Raw genomic sequence first — 17,726 nt, 5'->3', positions numbered from 1 at the left:
GGGCCCGAAGGAGATGGCCGGATCACGTGACTGCGGCACCCCACACCCCGCCCCTCCGCCCCTACCCCCCCCCCAATAAGAAGGGGCCCCGGGGGACCTGCTAGTGGTTGCTCGGCTGGGGTGGAGCGGTGGGGATGGGGTGGCTGTGCCTTTGGGGTCTCTCGGCACGGCTCGCGCGGAATGGCAGCGGCCCTTCCTGGGCGTTACGGACCCGGCGGTGGTGTGTGGGCCGCCCTGGAGTGCGGGAGTTGCCCGTGTTGGAAGCGCTCGGGGCCTGGCCGGGGGAGGGTGGAGGATTCCTGGCGTTACTCCGGAGCGCCAGCGGTGACTCAGGGTGCTCGCTGGCGGGGTGCGGGACGCGGGGGTCGGCTGTCTCCCGTTAAGGCGTGCGGGAGAGGGTAGCAAGTGTCACTGTGGACGGGAGGGGCGCCTTGGAGTGTCTGGAAGTCAGAGCTGCGAGGCGGCCTGGCGGGGCGTAGGAGAGTTCGGAACCGTGATCGCCCACGGAAGAAAACTTACTAAAAAAAATCCGAAACCGAGCGAGGGGCCGTGCCCCCGCCGCCCCTCCCCCAGAGAGCCCCTGCTGCCCCTCCCCACTGCAACTCCCGGCGGGTGCAGCGCAGCCGCTGCCGGAGGGCTGGGCAGCTGACGGCAACCAATCGCGTCTCGTCAGGAATAAACCTCGCCGTGAGTGGCGGAAAGGCTCCGCGCCAATTGGGTTGCGGCGTGGTGGGGGGTCAGAGCGGGCCCTGGGGGTTGGTGTGTGTGAGGCGGGTACCGCTGCTTGCCGCTCGCCTCACGCTGCCTTCCTCAGGCCGTGCGGCGCCCGCGGGTGATGGGGGCACAGGGCTGAGCTTCTCGGCGGCGACCTCTTTTGCGACGGTACGGGGTTGGGGCAGAGAGCAGGCCGCGCCGGGAGGTGGGAACGGAGGACGCAGGGGAAGGGTGGGATGGCCATGAGAGGGAGGTGGTGAGGCCGGCGGAGGTCCCGCCTGCTCTCTCTGTCCACGTCCTGGAGCTCATGTCAGCCGGTCACTGGAGGGTTTTGTCTCTGCTTGAGAAGCGACCCGGGAGTTGAGCCCCGAGGCCTTGTCACAGCTGGGCTATTAGCTCCGCCGCATAGGGAACGCTCAGCGTCACAGCGAAGGTGTGAAGGTGTGGTGGGTCCTCTCCTGGGTCGCCCCGGTGAGGACACGGAGCAGAAAGGGAGATCGTCAGAGACATCTGCGGTGCCGTTGTTTTGATTTCAAAGCTACAAAGAGGAGAAAAGAGACAATACTTGGTAACTTTTCTGTTAGGCCCCCAGTTTCTAGATAACTTCTTAAAACTTTTTAAAAACAGCTCAATTATTTTTGCATTAAAAATGCTGGGGGTCCTGGTTTTCATACAATTGGTTGTAGGTGATGGAGAAGGTAAGGACTTGAGTTGTCTCGTCAGTTGTGGCTGAGGAGGGAGGGAGAAGGGTCTGAGGAGGACACGAGTGTGGCCTAATAGAATAGGAGTGGTGTAAAATTTGGCTTCATGCTTTTTCAGGAGATTAGAAGGAAAAAGGCAAAAGGTGATCAGACTGGAGAGAGTTGTAGGAATGATCTGGTGCTTGGGATGTAAAAGTGAAAGTTAAGAGACTTTGGTTAGCAGCAGCTCCACAACTGACTTGATTCTTAAATTTTGAATAAGTTCCTTTGCCAACTATGGAAAGTAATTAATAATACTTAACAGGGATTTTTTTTTTTTAATTTAGAGTTCTCTGCTTTGGAAAAATAAATTATCGTTTAGTGATTGAGCTGCTCTGTCTCCCAGTTGATCTCTTTTGGACTTGTCATAGTCAAGAAAAATAGCCTGAAGACTAATCGTTGGCATGTGCTTTTCACATTAACACTTTCCTGAAGGAAGGACCAGTGACCTAGAGATTAACAGTGATTTTTTTTTTTAATGTCAGAAGTTATAATAACAAAAAAGTGTATTTATGGTTTTTTGTGAGTGTGGTTAATTTGTGTTGCTTAAAGGCCAGCCTTCAGTAAGAATACAATACAGTGGTTTGTACAATATTATTTGTTTGGGAAATTATGTTAAAATAATGTGATCGCTTACAAATTTAATTTATTTTGTTTTTATGCAATGGAAAAATGACATTAATGTAAATTAACAATATGGATTTACTCATGCTTTTATGCCTTAAGAAAAGTTACTTGTAGGAGTTGGTAGCAGCAACATCAGGACCACAGTTAGCATTTAGTAGTTTCAGAGGCACATAATCAGTCTTTTGAAGGAAACTAGTTTTTTGCACTAGTTTTTAGCATTTTCTCTGAGTAAATTTATGCTTTTGTTGCCTCTTGGGTACTTATTCCTTATGAAACAACTCTAGAATCTGATACTCTCAAGCTAGCATGTGTCTCCTTTGAAATTGATGGCTTGGACTTTGGCTGGAGTGAGGCGTGACTTGCTTGCTTTCTTTTTATTGAGAGGGTGCTAGTGACAAGAAAAAAAACAAACCCACCCTCTAAAACCCTTTTTGCCTTTGAACGAATATGACATTACACTAGTTATTTGGTATATAGATCCAGATTAAAACTTCATGTTCACTGTTCTTGATGCGGTGTTAATCTTTTGCTGGCTTTTCTGGTTCATTTTTGTGTGAAATTGAATTATTGCTGAAGGTACTCTGAAAGTGCATATTTTTATTTTTACATGTGTTTATACAGAAAGATGTTTATAGACTTCTAGGGTGCCTTGTGAGAAAACTGTGGAGTTATCAGAAATGTATGTCAGTAGTGTAAAAATAAATAAATAAAATAAATTAAAAAAACAAAACAAAACAAACGTACTTCTGTAAAGCCTGACTGTTCTGAAATTGTATATAAGAAACAAATGAAAATATTATTAACCAAACCTAGCTGTTCTCTGCATAGGAAGCTTACAGTTTTCAAGATCCACATCCTTACCAGTTCCATCTACATTCCTGAATTCTAGTCCTTAGTTTTTTATACTTTTATGCTTACAACAAATCAGTGCTTTTATCTTACCTGTATTTTAATTGATGATAAATGTTGTGGTATTAGTAACAGGGATTTTTTTTTTCCCAGCAAATATTTTGTATGCATGGTGCAGAAAAAATGAATTCTGCTATGAGTGAGGAGCCTGATGCACTCTCTGTAGTTAACCAACTCCGAGATCTAGCAGCTGATCCATTGAACAGACGGGCCATTGTTCAGGATCAAGGATGCCTGCCAGGTCTCATTCTGTTTTTGGATCATCCCAACCCTCCAGTTGTTCATTCAGCTTTACTAGTAAGTATTCTGGAGATCAACTGATATGTCAGTAGGACATTTTGTAGCTTTGTTAATATGCCTTTAAACAAGTAAAAATGTAAAAGATATAACCTGGTTTTATGTTATGTTGATATTCATTATATGTGTTTTTTAAGAACCCATATATTTACGAAAATGTTTAGCAATGACGCATTGTTCCAGGGAAACTTACAGGATTTGGAAGAGATTAATCTCCTTTGCATATTTTCCTTAATACAGCTATTTCACTTTTTCTGTGGAGGGAGGTAAGTGCCCTTAAATCACTTTCTTAAGATGAAGTCATGGAGCTTGGTAAACATACACAGTGATTTGACACTCATATTGTAAAAAAAAAAAAAAAAAAAAAATATATATATATAAAAAAATCATAGGGTAGTTTCGATTAAAAGCAGCTTCCAGAGGTGATGTAGTCCAATTCCATGCTCAAATTAAGTGTACTCGGATCACCACTCAGGGTTATGTTCACTTGATTCTTGAATACCTTGAAGGACAAAGATTCCATAACCTCTCTGGCACCTTGTTCCAGCATTTGACCACCCTCATATTAAAAACAATCAACCAACCAACCAGCCCCCGCTCCAAACCAAAAAAACCTGAACCCCAAATCCAGTAATATGTAATACAACTTACAATCATATAGCAGTTTTGGTTGAAGAGACCTTTAAGATTGAGTCCAACCTTTGTCCTAGCTCTATCAACACCTCCAGTTTTTGTCCATATCTTCTAAATCATAAATGCTAAAGTCCTCATTTCTCATCCTGAACCTAAATACTAAAAAAATTGTATTTCTTGCTTAGAAACAGGACAAACAAAAGTCAAGATTTTGTTAGAAGTCCAATTCAATTCTTCTAATAAGAAAGTTACTGAAATGCATGTGGTGCTCTTTTTTCCCATTTTTATGTCATTTTTGATATCTAAACAATGTGAAACTGAAGAATTAAGGGTCTGGCTTTTATATAAAAGTATATGTTATTCTTTAACCATTAAGACCTATCTGTACCATGATTCTGTATTTTTCATTTGTTTTACTTTCATAGAGGACATTAGTGGGCTGCTTGGAATTACTTCAGTGTCTTTGATATTCATCCAGGCTCAGGGAATGAGGTCCCATAATCCAGGAGACTTGTGTCCTCCTAATTGATTCTTAGGTTAGCGTTGCCATATTCACTGGAAGAACATAGAGTTGAGTTTACAGTTCTTGGGAATATGTTGCAGTGCAGTTTCCTTAAGTTGTGGTCTTAAGAGAGTCTTGTTTGGATGTTTCTCTCTCCATTTCCTTCCTTTGCTCCTTTGGGCTGCGTATTCTCACTGCCTGCATGAGATTCTGTTATCAATCTGTGATCATGCTGTAAAAACTAACTCTACATGAGAAGGACTGACTTTGTCAGATTGAGGGTGCAGCATGGTTCCACAGCCTCAGATATTATTCAAGTTGTGTTGTAAGGACAACTCGTTGGGTGGGAATGGGAGATGACTGTGTTGTTCCATTCAGTGATAACCTACAATTAGAGTGGGTTAAGAATTAGGATTTAGAGGAGACCGTGCTGTGTCCCAGGACCCTGGCAGCGTTCAGAAATGGGTCAGTTTACTGTGACGTGTTGGCTGCTATTCAGATTCCTTGTGTTCGTGAGTTCTTGAACTTCTTAGGTTCTTTTAATGTCTTTGCTGATAACTTTTTAGTTATTTTTGATATTTTTCCATTCTGAAAGGTTCTTGTTTTGGTTTTGTTTTTCTAGCCATGCCGTTGGTCAAAAAGAGGCTTCCATTTGAATGGGAGTCATTAAATGTAATGATTTTCCGTTAAGTTTGTACCTAATAAAGGGATGTACAGCACTGACTTTAAATTTCTTATTGTATTATTCTGTGATTCCCATGGCTGGAATTATAAATAATCTGTATGAATCATAGTAGTTCCCTATTTAACTTTTTTGATACATCGTAGAATCTTTTAGGGAGAGTGTTTTCTTCCCCATGTGCAGTTTCAGTTCAGTCCTTTCTTCCATCTGATCAGGAAGTGGTATATTTTTGTATAGTTTTCTCTAGTTTTGATTCAAGGAATTCTTTACAGTACACTTCAAATGCTAAAAGTTTTGAATGTTTTAAAAAAAAGTAAAGTAACCCAGGCGATACTGCTTTTTTTTCTCCTCTTAAATTTGGACTAAATTTTTTAAAAGTAGGACTCTGAAGTTAAACTACATTAACATTTCACTTAAACATCAAAGGTGTCTCGTTACTAGGATTGACAACAGTGTATTTTTATATTCAAGTATGGAGGTAGTCCTATTGATTATGATGAAATTACTTGTGAGATTAAAGCTAAGGTAGATAAGGATTTTGCTGAACAGAGGCTGAGCCGAAGTCCATAATAGTAATCTTCCTTATGCCTTCAGTAGGCTGCGATTTTAATAAGCATAAATAATCTCCCTTCTTAGGAGGTGCAGACATTTTCATCTCCCATGAGGGCAGGGGGAATAGGACTCTTAGCGTTGAAAGGTCAGGTCACTTAAGTTGTTCTGATAACTTTGTGTTTGATCTTAGTGGAAGTTACATTTTATGGAACAACTGGAGAAGAGACTGCCTACATTTTGACTCAAATAATTAGCAGTTAAGAGAATGGGTTTCTCTTTATCCAACAACATGACATCCTTACTAAATCACCTGAACAGAAACTAATAACAATGAGAAACTTTTTCCATCAGTAAGGATATCTTAACATGAAAGTTAGTAGTTCAGAGCTGGCATTCAGGTAGTTCCCAGTAGCTGAGTAAGAAAATAAATGCATATACAGCATTTATAAACTACAATTATTGATACCGATCCGCATGAGTAAATAGCAAAAATCACATTTAAAGTTTTTATGCTGGACAGCAGCCAGACTTTCTCAAAAGGTAGTAAAGTCGTCTTGAATTTTACCTAATATGTGCTGAAGATGATTTAGAAAAAAACCCGCAGATAATTAGTTCTCTATCTCTGAAGGGATTAAGGAGCATGTTATTTTTAAAGCAGCTATTGAGCAGCATGGCTATTATATGACTGTATATAGAGAAATGGTGCACTTCTAAACCTTGCAATCCTAAAACCCATTTTATAAACCACAGTATTTGTGTATTGTAGGATTTTTGCAAGTGTAGTTCTTGTACCTACATCAATAAAACACTAATTAAAACATAATACATAGTACACCTTTGGATGTTCCTTCTAAGAAGACCTTGTCAGCACTAACAATAGAGAGATGTCTCATGAAAAGGACTGACATTTTAACCAGAAGAGTATTATGTTAGCAGGATCATGCAAATATACAGTTGCTGGCTGGGGTCAGCACTGTGAAGTTGTGCAAAAATTCTACCTTGGAAGTCGAATAAACAAAATTTGGGCAACAAATAAGTGTAAATTCCCGGTTTAGGTAACAATAACCTAAGCAGCTTGTGGCTGCTTGTATTCTTCTTGCATGGAGTGATGAATATTGCATTTAGTCTTCAGCTTATAAATGTGGTAGACCCCTTTCTGTGGACAGTAGAAACTTGGTGCTGGTGAGTTTTCTAGTACTGTGGGGGCCCATAGAACTGATGGAAATTATGCTAGAAGCATAGTGTATAAAAAATTACTTTAGATCTCCAATCACACAAATGTTTGTTGGAAGGGACTTCTGGAAGTCATTCACTTCAGCTTCCTCCTTGAACTGGGACTATCACCAACACTCAGTCAGGTCAGTTATAGCTTGTCTCATTGATTTGGCAGTCCCACTAGATCATCTGTTTCAGTGTTGAACTATTTGCATAGCGAAGAAACTTTTTGTAGTATTTGGTTTGAGCTTCCCAAGCTGCAATTTGTGGCTGCTCCCCCTTGTTACGTTGTCTCCTGCTGTAGAGGAAAGTTTGGCTTAATCGTCTGTGTAAAGGCTTTCTGGGTAGTTGTAGACAGCTGTTAGATTGTCCCTTAGAATCTCTTAGCCGGTGTAAACAAACCCAGTCTCTCAAGCTTTGCTCATAGATTAGATATTCTATGTTTTCTGTGCATTTGTAAGAATAAAACAATTTTTTAATGTTTGGAGTAAGTGATAATAATCTTTATCTTCTTACTAGAACTCACACTGTGTTTTGCAGGTGTACACTAATAAAAATGAATGATAATGTACTGGACATATTGCTGATTTGCTGTGGTCCTCTTCCTTTTAGGCTCTCCGCTATTTGGCAGAGTGCCGTGCCAACAGAGAAAAGATGAAAAGTGAATTGGGTATGATGCTCAGCTTACAGAATGTAATACAAAAGTAAGTTTATGATGGGTTGTTGGATCAAAGACAGTGTAAACATATAACGTTCTGACGCAGAGTAAAACTTTGACTATGAATTCGTATAGCAAATTTTTAATGTTGCATTCTTCCTTGAAGTTCTGTGGCTGCAAGCAGTTAATGGTTTACATTTTACAGTATAGTAAAGTAATTAGACTGCAATCTACAAGAAATACTCCTTTGAAAGTCATTTGCCAAACAGATTTCTTGCCCTTATTACAGATAACTAATTTTGTCTCTTCCCTTTAGGTTCTCTTCTAATCCTTTTCATCATTGTATAAGGGTGCCTTGCACTAGTGCATTTAATAAAATTGGTTGGCATCTGCCACATTTATTCTTCAAATCCCACCTTTGGGAAGGGAAATTGTATATGCAACGTATTTGTTTCGATATATTTTTTTGAAGGTATGTATCTGCAGTTCTGTGTTGAGGAAGCATCATGTGGAGTAGAAGTCAGTGAGGTTTGTGGGGGTCTCTAATTTTGTTGTAGAATATGTGAACTGGGTTATGTCTCTTAAAATTTGTGACTCTTGGATTTTAAGATTGCTAACTGTTGAGTCTTGAGTACTGGAAGACGTGTGGGTATATGCACACTAGAGAAGATGTAAGTGTGCACTTATAAGTAGAAGTTAATATGGTGAACTAAGATGAATCATTATTAGCAAAACAAACCCCAGCCTCCTTCAAAGATTTGTCTGTCACAGGAAAAATTAATTTGCCATCAAGTTATCAAAAGGTGATTATATTACACACAGTTTGATAGTGCTGGAGTTAACTAGACTTTTCAGATGTGAGGAACTGTTCCATGAGGGAGGAGAAAAGTCATAGTGCTGTGCTGAGATGTGTCAGACGAGTGTTTAAAACTGTTATTTAGAAAAGGAATAAACACAAAATTCTGCATTAAAGATTGAAGTGGAAAGCTTCTGAATCTTTAATATGTTAGTTGAATCTCTAGTGTATCACTTGTGGTATAAGTTACAAGGTTCTTCTAGAAAATACCCAGCTAGACTTTGCTAGTTTCTTCATCCCATAGCCCCTCCAGTTTTGGTGGTGCATCTTTTGTTGGTGTATCTCTCTCCCTCTCTCTGACACTGCTTGTCTCAAGCTGTGGACCTGAAGAATTGGGAAATTCTGGTCTGTTCACAAGTCCTGTGTGATATGTGATCTAAGAAAGATGAAAACTGTTTAAGTCCTTCGCTAATTCTGCTGAAACTAACAAGATTATATGTTGGCATGAAATTCAGCATTGTGCCTAAATATCAACTTGTTATTCACCAGTTACCCAAAACACAAGGATTTAAAACGAGTGTCTTAATTAGGATGATAAAATGAATGACTAGAATTCAGAAGCAAATAGTTCTCAATTTTTCTGAATAATGTAGTAATTATAACTTTTTAAAATAGTTGCTTTTAATAGGATGTATGAGGGGGAAGGAATTAAGTCTTACGGTATCCACCTTTTTTAAGGACAAGCATAATTAAGGTAAAATATACAGCAGTCTCTGCTTACTACTTTTATAAGAACAATAAGAACTGAAATGTTTAGGTAATAACAGAAGCATGTATTTCAGAAGAACTTACTTTTAGTATAGATTACATGTATGTTTAGAGCAGAGAGACATCCTTAAGAAATTGTTGAAAGGGGAATGGTAGTTTGTTATTAGTCTCTGCAACTTACAAGTATTACTTGGGGAAACAGTCGTAATTAAAACTTTTGTGTAAAGAATTTTATGGAAATCTCTTTGACAGCGTTTTCTTCTATGTTTCAATTTCAAGGACCAAAAGAGTGTGAAGTTCAGAAACGTGCAGAAAAGGAGAGATAAGTCAGTAAAAATGGGAAATCTTGTTATGTTTTTTTCTAGAAGAGCTCTTTGGCAAGAGTAAGAACGTACATTTAAGTTATATGCTTGTAACATTTGGAAATATTGCTTGTAACTTTTGGAATTCATGTGATATCATGAAAATTTAAATACACAGTGTCCTCAAATGCAAGACTGTCTTGTGATTGTCAGGATTTTATGTTGACAGGAAATGCTGAAGCTAAGTTTTGTATAGCTTGCAGAAGTATGGAGAAAGATGGTAGAAAAGTGCTGAGACGATAAATGTAAAATTATTTTTGTCACAAAAACCCAGTGGTTTAGGGTTGTGGGTTTTTGCTAAAAAGTCTGTAAGAGAAAACAAGGTCTCTACCTTCTTCAGATTTGCTTTACAAAATGCAGATTCTGGCTTTTAATGTGATTTCAGTTTACCAGAAGATATTGTAGTCCTTTGAACTGAACTAAACATTAATAAATGCAGTTATAAATGCTTTGGTTTTAATGATTTCATCCTGTGCGTTCCAGTGTACTTTCCAGAATCTGCTTATCTAGCTCATTACTCTGTCTAATCTAAAAATCTTTTGATTATTTACACAGTTTAATTTTGGTTTAGATTATTTTTTTGGCAATGTGTATAAAAATGCAAACAAATCATACAAAGAGGTGTGAACTTGTCAGTATTCTGCTTTTCCAGTTATTGCACAGTTCTTTTGAGTGAGACAGAAGCAAACATCTTCTGGACCAGAAGTTGTGGTCAGTGGCTTTTTGCTCTTGACAGGTGAAGCACACATCTTGTGGTTTGAATCCTTTCCCTTTCATCAAGGATTTTGTAGCTCTCACTGTTCACTTTCATTGACTTCTCACTTAACTAAGTAATGTCCAGTGGCTTTCCCTGTTAAGTACTAAATTATGACAGACTGTGTTCTGCCACTGATATAAAGCTGTGTTATGTCTTTTCAAGCCATGAAATGGAGCTTGCACAGAGGCAAGTTGCAAACTGAATATTTGTCGTATTTCAGACTGAAGTTGATGTTGAGCAGCTTAGGAAGTCAAGAGTTTGTTTAGAATTCCAGTTCTCTTTTGTTTTCAGTTATGTAAATGCTGAAATTTGAGGGGTTTTCTCATCACATGAGTCTTTTTATAAGCCTTGAAGGTCTCTATATTAGAGACCTCAAGTTCAGGTGGAATTTGTTGTCTTAACCTTTTTACAGCTGACCAGTCCAACAAATCTTCAAATGGTTGATGTCATCAGTTGGAAAATAGTTGGAGTTGCTTTGCTACTTATGATTTCTTGTAATAGTACATGAGAGCCTCAGGCACAGGCCAAAACCCTTTTGTCACAAGTAATATGCAACTAATGGAAGAAGAATATAGCACTTGTTTAAACTCATTATCATGAAGATAAAGTACTGTTTCCTTCACAAGACTACCAAGGATGAGAGTTGAGATTGAGTGCCACCTGTTTATCCAACGATAAGCAGAAAATTATACTCCCTACTGCATGGTGGAAAATGGGTAGGAAATACTTGAGAGACATCCAAGTTTAACTAGTTCTTTGAGGTACCTTTATGTCTCATTTCATGACTTATCAGTCCCCTAGTATTATCTGATCAGCTTTTTGGTATTTGCTTAAAATAAGTGTTATAGCATGTTTGTGAAAATCATTTTGCTGCTTAAAATGAATGTTCAGCTGACTCCTTATTTGATACTGCATTTTGCCTAAGGAACAAAGGATAGGTTGTAGGTTCACTGTCACAGTGATTTTCCAGATTTATGAGCATTGGTCTTTGCTAATGGAGGAGTAACAGATTTTAGATGTAGAGACTGGAGCTTATAGGCCGAGGAGTACAGAATAAAAATTTGAAGGCAGTGAAATATTTATTTAGGATTTTTTCAGACTGAAATTGATTTGAACATGTATGATTTTCTGAGATACTTCATGTGAAAGGCTTTATACACTTCCATATTTTCTAGGACGTCTGAGAAGCTGTTCGAGTTTCATGGAATACTTTAAAATGGTTTTCAAAGATAAAAATTTCTGTTGCTCTATTCTATACTTGCTGTTTTTTTCCTTAGCAGTGCAGATTTCTTTTTTGTTCATCCACATCTGCTTATTTTTAAGTGGTGCTTGATGCATCTTTCCATGTTAGAAGCTAGAGGTAGTAACTGTGTTGGAGAGAAATTGGATTTCAAAGGTTTTCAAACTTTTCTTTTTTTATGGCTGATAATGCTTTATTGCTATCACACAAATATTTCACTCCCTTGCCAGGTAACTGAATACCCGTAAGTGTAGAAGTACACATGTGTGTAGAAGTGTTCGTGTAAACAGGTAAAAAGGAGAGGAGAAATTGAGGCTCATTGGAGAATGGTGTTTCATTGTATCCCAGCAGTCATCAGCAGTTATTTAATATTGAAAACTGATTTAGGTGCTGGCTTTATGAATTGTATGGAGGACTTAATGTGTCCATATGGACTTTATAAAATTTTATTAGCAATTTCTTGAATTAAAATTAATTAGGATTTATAGCCTACAAGAAAATACACTAATTTGTGTTCAGAGTGAAAGTGACTTTTGATGGACAGTAAAGGTCAAAGTTCATAATTTTTCGTAATCTTTGTGAGTGACATAATGGTACTGTTTAAATATAACTAACGTATTTAGAAAAAAAAAAACAACTGCTGAAGAGTCAATATACTAAACAGCTCTTATTATGGAATGGCAAATTACTGAGAGTAAAATTCCAATTACTTAGCTAAAAGAGCTTTTCAAGATAGTTTTCCTTTGCCAGGGTGTCAGATTTAACAAGCTGAACTAAATCCAGTGCATTAATCAGCTCTTCCAATTTATTACGTGTCTAAGAAGATTAGGGCAATTAATATGTGCTTAATTAGAGTCCCTTGCAGATCTGGTAAAATACATGCTGTATATAATTGCTGACTTTTTACTAAATTTTAATTTTTGGTAGTCTTAATTACCTATACTTTTTTTAAAAATTAATTATTTGTTGAAACCAGCAAAGTTTAAACTTATGGTGTCTGACAATAAAAAGCCAAGTATGTCAGGTCATATTTGCTGAAATTAAGATAGTAGGGATGTAGCATCACAATAGTTTTATAATTTTTGTTGTGTGACATAACTTTTTGTTTCTCCTTTGAGAAAGGAGGAGTGGTTGGGGGAAGACAGGGCAAAGGCCATGTATTAATTAGCAAGAAAGCAAACTGCATATTTAAAGGGATATCTGATGATGAAGGGGATGTTGCCATATCACAAGTGGCGTCAAGATAATACTTTGAGAAATTATAGCTAAAAAATTCTGTAAACTTTTCACATTTACTGCATTTACACATTTACGCTGTTGATTGGAATACTTAAGTTCCCATCTGCAAAAGAGAAGGAAATAGCTTTTTACAGACTGTAGAGATTTTATTTTTCTATACCTGAATCACTTGGTAATGTTATTTTTGTGGTCCTTGGTATGTGGGGGTTTTTTACATGTTAAAATTGAGAAATAGCTGAGATTGGGTGATGGGAAGCATGATTCTGTTGCATGATTATTTTTGGACTCTACTTGTGATTCTGTACTGAGTTGTGGTTTTGGAGAAAAACATGGTTATCCTATGTCTTTTAATAGACCAAATTAGTTCTAAACCCGCTATTTTTAGAAATTATTTACAAATTGCCGTGTATTGCCTGGAACAAGAGTAATACACGCATCTCTCAGTCTATTCCATGTTAACTTCCCTTGCACTTCCTTTCCTGTTATTTTCCCAAACCTCCTTATTTTAGCCACTTTCTTACATTTTTCTCTATTAGAAGCACTTCTAGAAAATTACAGTATTGGTTGTTGGTGCATCTCTTTGGGCTGTGGGGCTCGCCTGTTCAGTGCTGTAGCAATGTGCTTGTTCGTAATAGATGGTCACAGCAGGAAGCATTGTTAAGCAAAGTGGCTTAGTATCCCCCTCCCCCACCCCTGGTTTCTTTTAAGGAGTGTTTTTATTGTATATTTTGTTAATCTTACAAGTTTCAAAAATTGTTTGTTTTTTTGAAGTTATTTTGGAAAAAAGCAACCTCTGCCAGAAAAACCCACACTGAAATATTAGGAAAGGGGGGAAATGTTGGTATCTCTTCTTTCAGTATACCATGTTATTTGTACTAAGTGGCTGAATGCTCCTTTTGTCTGTCAACCAGCTTCCTGGCACTTGGAGGAGATTATGTATAGGAAGGAGTGGAGGGCCAGGGGAGAGGATGTATTCAATGCTTTGGGCTTCTTAGATCAGTAAGGCATGTGCTCAGTAAAAGTTCTTGCTTGTTTTGATTATTAGTCATGGCAAACTAATAAGAGTTCAGACTTTCTCACAGTTCAGCTAATTGTTCTTAAAATGTTTCAAGACCTTTCTTTGAATTCCTGTAGTATATTTAGCATTATGAAGGATATAGGAGGTCATGATCTCAACACAGAGATACTGGCACAGAGACAAATGGTAATGATAAATAAAATGCAAAAAGCATCAACTAATGAAATTATGTAAAAAACCTAGTTTTACAGTATTGGTGCTAACCTGGACTTTAGTCATGATGGGCTTTCCATGAGAATTTTCTGGGTTTTGTGAGATGAGAAAATAAAGTTTAAAGGCTTGGAAAGATGGATGTCGTTTGTAAGAATAGCCCAAGACTTGACTGCCAACAATTTGAGTGTGATTAGTAATTTACATGTTGATCTATTACTGTGGATTTCTATTTTGCAGGGATTAATAGAAATTAGCAGTCATATAAATAAGTATTCTAAAGGTTTATTAGGAGAGGTGCAATTTAGGATGAGCTTATTGGTTTTGTTTGTGTGTATAGAATTGGTCACTGACAGAAATATGAAAATGGATGGGTCTCCCCTATGCCCTACAAGATGTTCTGGATGATCTCTTGATGGACTTCAGATGTTCTGGGTTAGTGTTTTTTGTCTTGGGACCTCTCTGTAGTCAAAGAGGTATTACAAAGTTGTCACTTCTTCTTGCACCCAACTTGCTTAGTGACCTCTGTACGATCAGTACTGGTTTTGTACTCAACAGTTTAGGTGGTTGTCAGCCTCTAGAATTGGCTTTTGTGTGTATTTTTTTCATTCTTTCATGTGTGTATAATTCCTAATATAATGTTTTTGACTGCAGTCAGCAATACAGTTTGGTTTCACTTTTTGCTTTCCTACTACTACTTCTACCTCATAACATTCCACGTGGTATCTAGCATCTGTATTGGGACTGTTGGTTGTGTGGCTTTTCATCACCTGATGTCTATCTCAATTTAATTCAGGTGCTGTGCATCCATTGACTTTTTAGTATACCAGTTCAATACAAGGCTAGTTGAATAGACTAGCTTTTATAATACTAGTTCAATACATTTGCATGCTCAGTGAAACAGCAGACCAGCTACTTTTGTTACTGGTTTCTGTGCAGCACTTGCAGTTAATGCACAGCTTGCTTGGCACATCTCTGATGCTACACTACTTGCATTTCAACAGCTTCTCTAGTCCGTTTTCTTGGTACTTAGTGAATTCCAAGTTGACTGACAAATAGTGAGGTAACAAAGTCAGTAATCACTAATGCAGTGTTTTTAATTGGTCATTTACGTAAGGTATGGTTTGGAGACTACCTATTAAGTTCTCCAAAGTCATGGCCTTCAGCTGTTTTATGATGACTGACTTAAGAATATGATAACAAGCAGTACCTTGTTACCCAACCATCAAAGTGCCTAAGTTCTACAGTGTGATTTACGTACAATATCTGAAAAGCCACGTTACCAAATCATACGTTCCTAAACCTGGAAAAGAATTTTTGGTACCTGTTACTGAGTAAATAGCCATTATTCTGGAGTTGCTTTTTTTCACAGAGAGAGGGCCACAGTTATAATTACTTTGAGTGCTTTGTATTTAAATGTGAAGAAATCAGTTGGGAAGTTAGAAAATGAACTAGGAGCTTTTCATTATAGGCAAGAAATGTTGTGATGAGTGAATAAAAAAGATAACTTTGAAACACTGAAAAAAAGTCTGAAGTATAAAATAACTTCAATAAAAACACATATATTTGAAAGCCTTTGTGCTTATCAAGGGTTGAAGCTGGGCTGGCCACTAATGAATGACAGATGCTTTCTAACCCCTCTCCCCTCCCAAAAGGGAAATGGAGAGAGAACAAGGGAGAGAGACTTTACGGTTTGGAAAAGAAAACTAAAACAGCTTTAATGAAACAATAACAATAAAAGAAAAGATAATAAGAATAAGGAAATAATGAAATATATTCAATATGTACAAATATATACAAAACCAATACCAAACCCAACTCCCCCCACCCTGATGACCATACGTCACCACCACACTGCAGGGCTGGCACTGGGGCAGTCCCAGGCTGGACTTGGCAGCAGACGGGAACAGGACGCAGGAGCTGGACTCAGGCACTGGATTCAGGGATGCACAGATCGGGATCGATAACAGAAGAACAGACAGAGTCCTCCTCAGATGTCGGCCATTGAAGGAGAGAGACACCTTCGTGATCTCTCAGCTTTATACTGAATGACATGTATGGGATGGAATACTCTGTTGGTCAGGTTTGGGTCACCTGTCCGGTTCACTCCTCCCTGCAGGTGTGACCTTTTTCGTGCTTGTGACCCTTTTCACTCCCGGCACCCCAAAACGAAGTACAAGATTTAGCAGTGACCTTGGTCGCTGTAAGAACAAGTGCAAGCAAGGGCCTCTCTGCCCACCATTCCTTGGTACTAACTATAAACATCAGGCCTTATCACTGCTAGAAGCAGTCACTGTCTGGAAAAACATGCTGCTGTTTCAGAAATTGCTGTTAGTTAGAGGAGACTTAACTGAAAAGTTAAAGCACTAAAACAGAATTAGTTCTGTTTTAGCCCAAACCAGGACAGTGCTCAATGTCTTAGCCAGTTTCCTCTTTATTTAGAAACTTTCTGGGGCAGGGAGTTAAGTATTTTAGAAAGTAGTATAAGCTTAAGGTGTTCTTACTTCCTATTTTTTTCCTGCAGACTTTATATTAAAACAATTATGGAATTCTGAGAAACATTGATGATAAAAAATAAAATCGTTTACAGAGTGTGGCACTATGTTCTGATGTGTTTAAAGGAATAGAATCTGAATTGGTGTTTAACTAATTGCTGACTGTATGGTAGGAAAAAAAAATACTATCACTTGAGCTCAGTGCCTCAAGACCCACCTGACATGGTGTGCTGAAAAGTAACTGCCTTCACTTTTTGTGATGGAGTTCAGTACTGAGGTATGAGGGAAGAGATTTGAGTGGATTAGCAGAAGAGTCAGCAATAGTAATGGCAACTCAGGGAGCCTTTAACACTCAATAAACCTTGTCATCAGCTGGTGTCAAAAGCATTCACTGGTTACTGTTGAGATTACAAGAAAAAGTGCTGTGGTAAGTTCTTTGATATGCTGACTTTTTCTGTCAGCTTGCTAAAATAAAGAGCAAAGAACACTTAAGATGCTTTGAAATAGAAGTATCAAGTTGTGTTATGAAGTATTTAATACTTACCACAGGTGCGGATTGACAGTGTTGTAGTCTGGAGCCATTTATGAAAAGGGAGTTGATGGATGCTTAGTAGTGTGATGTTTCTCATCTTTCCTTGCCAATATCATATGTCTGCTTTTGGGTTAGTGTGAGCTTGTCAACAGGTGATGTTAGTCCATGGTTTTTGACCTTCATGCTAAGCATCCCAAAAAAAGGGCTTATTTCTTTATTAAACCAAAGGTGTCTGTATTACTCTTTTTTTTCTTTTTTTCTTTTTCTCAATGCTGCTCAAGCAAGAAACATAGTAAGGTGCTGGTGTGTGATTGGAACTTGGGTATTACAGGTGATAAATTCCACAAAGGGAAATGCCTCAAAAAATATTAATGATGAAACAGCCTTTTTTAGATTTTTTTGAATGGAGCTGTTATTTCAGAAGAAAGTGACTTTTACTCTGGAACAACTAGTGCAAAGTCAATATTTTATTCTGGGTTAGGTGAATACAGGAATCATAGAACCATAGAACAGTTTGGGATGGAAGGGACCTTCAAGGTCATCTAGTACCAATGCCCCTGCCATGGGCAGGGACAGCTTCCACTAGACCAGGTTGCTGGAAGGGACATCCAGATTTCTCTGGGCAACCTGTTCCAGTGTCTCAGCATCCTCACCATGAAATGTTTCTTCCTAATATCTGATCTAAATCTACCCTCTTTGAGTTTGAAACCATTACCCCTTGTCCTGTCACTACACTCCCTGGTAAAGCGTCACTCCTCGTCTTTCCTGTACCCCCCTTTA

The 17,726-nt window shown here is 38.4% G+C and overlaps 1 protein-coding gene across 1 annotated transcript in view; it reads left to right on the top strand.

The window, feature by feature from the left end:
• Nucleotides 1-796: 796 nt before the first annotated feature.
• ARMC1 (armadillo repeat containing 1) overlaps nt 797-17,726 on the top strand; it is a 40,609-nt gene continuing 23,679 nt past the window's right edge. Inside the window, exons 1-3 of the mRNA XM_086465293.1 lie at nt 797-882; nt 3,084-3,287; nt 7,484-7,575. Coding sequence (XP_086321419.1) covers nt 3,096-3,287; nt 7,484-7,575 — 284 coding nt within the window. The 5' untranslated portion in view covers nt 797-882; nt 3,084-3,095. The remainder of the gene's footprint in view (nt 883-3,083; nt 3,288-7,483; nt 7,576-17,726) is intronic.

Source organism: Leptosomus discolor, chromosome 5 (genome assembly GCF_034619465.1).
Source record: "Leptosomus discolor isolate bLepDis1 chromosome 5, bLepDis1.hap2, whole genome shotgun sequence".
Classification (NCBI taxonomy): domain Eukaryota; kingdom Metazoa; phylum Chordata; class Aves; order Leptosomiformes; family Leptosomidae; genus Leptosomus; species Leptosomus discolor.
Note: the sequence above shows the minus strand (reverse complement) of the source record. Positions and strands in the feature narration are given on the sequence as shown.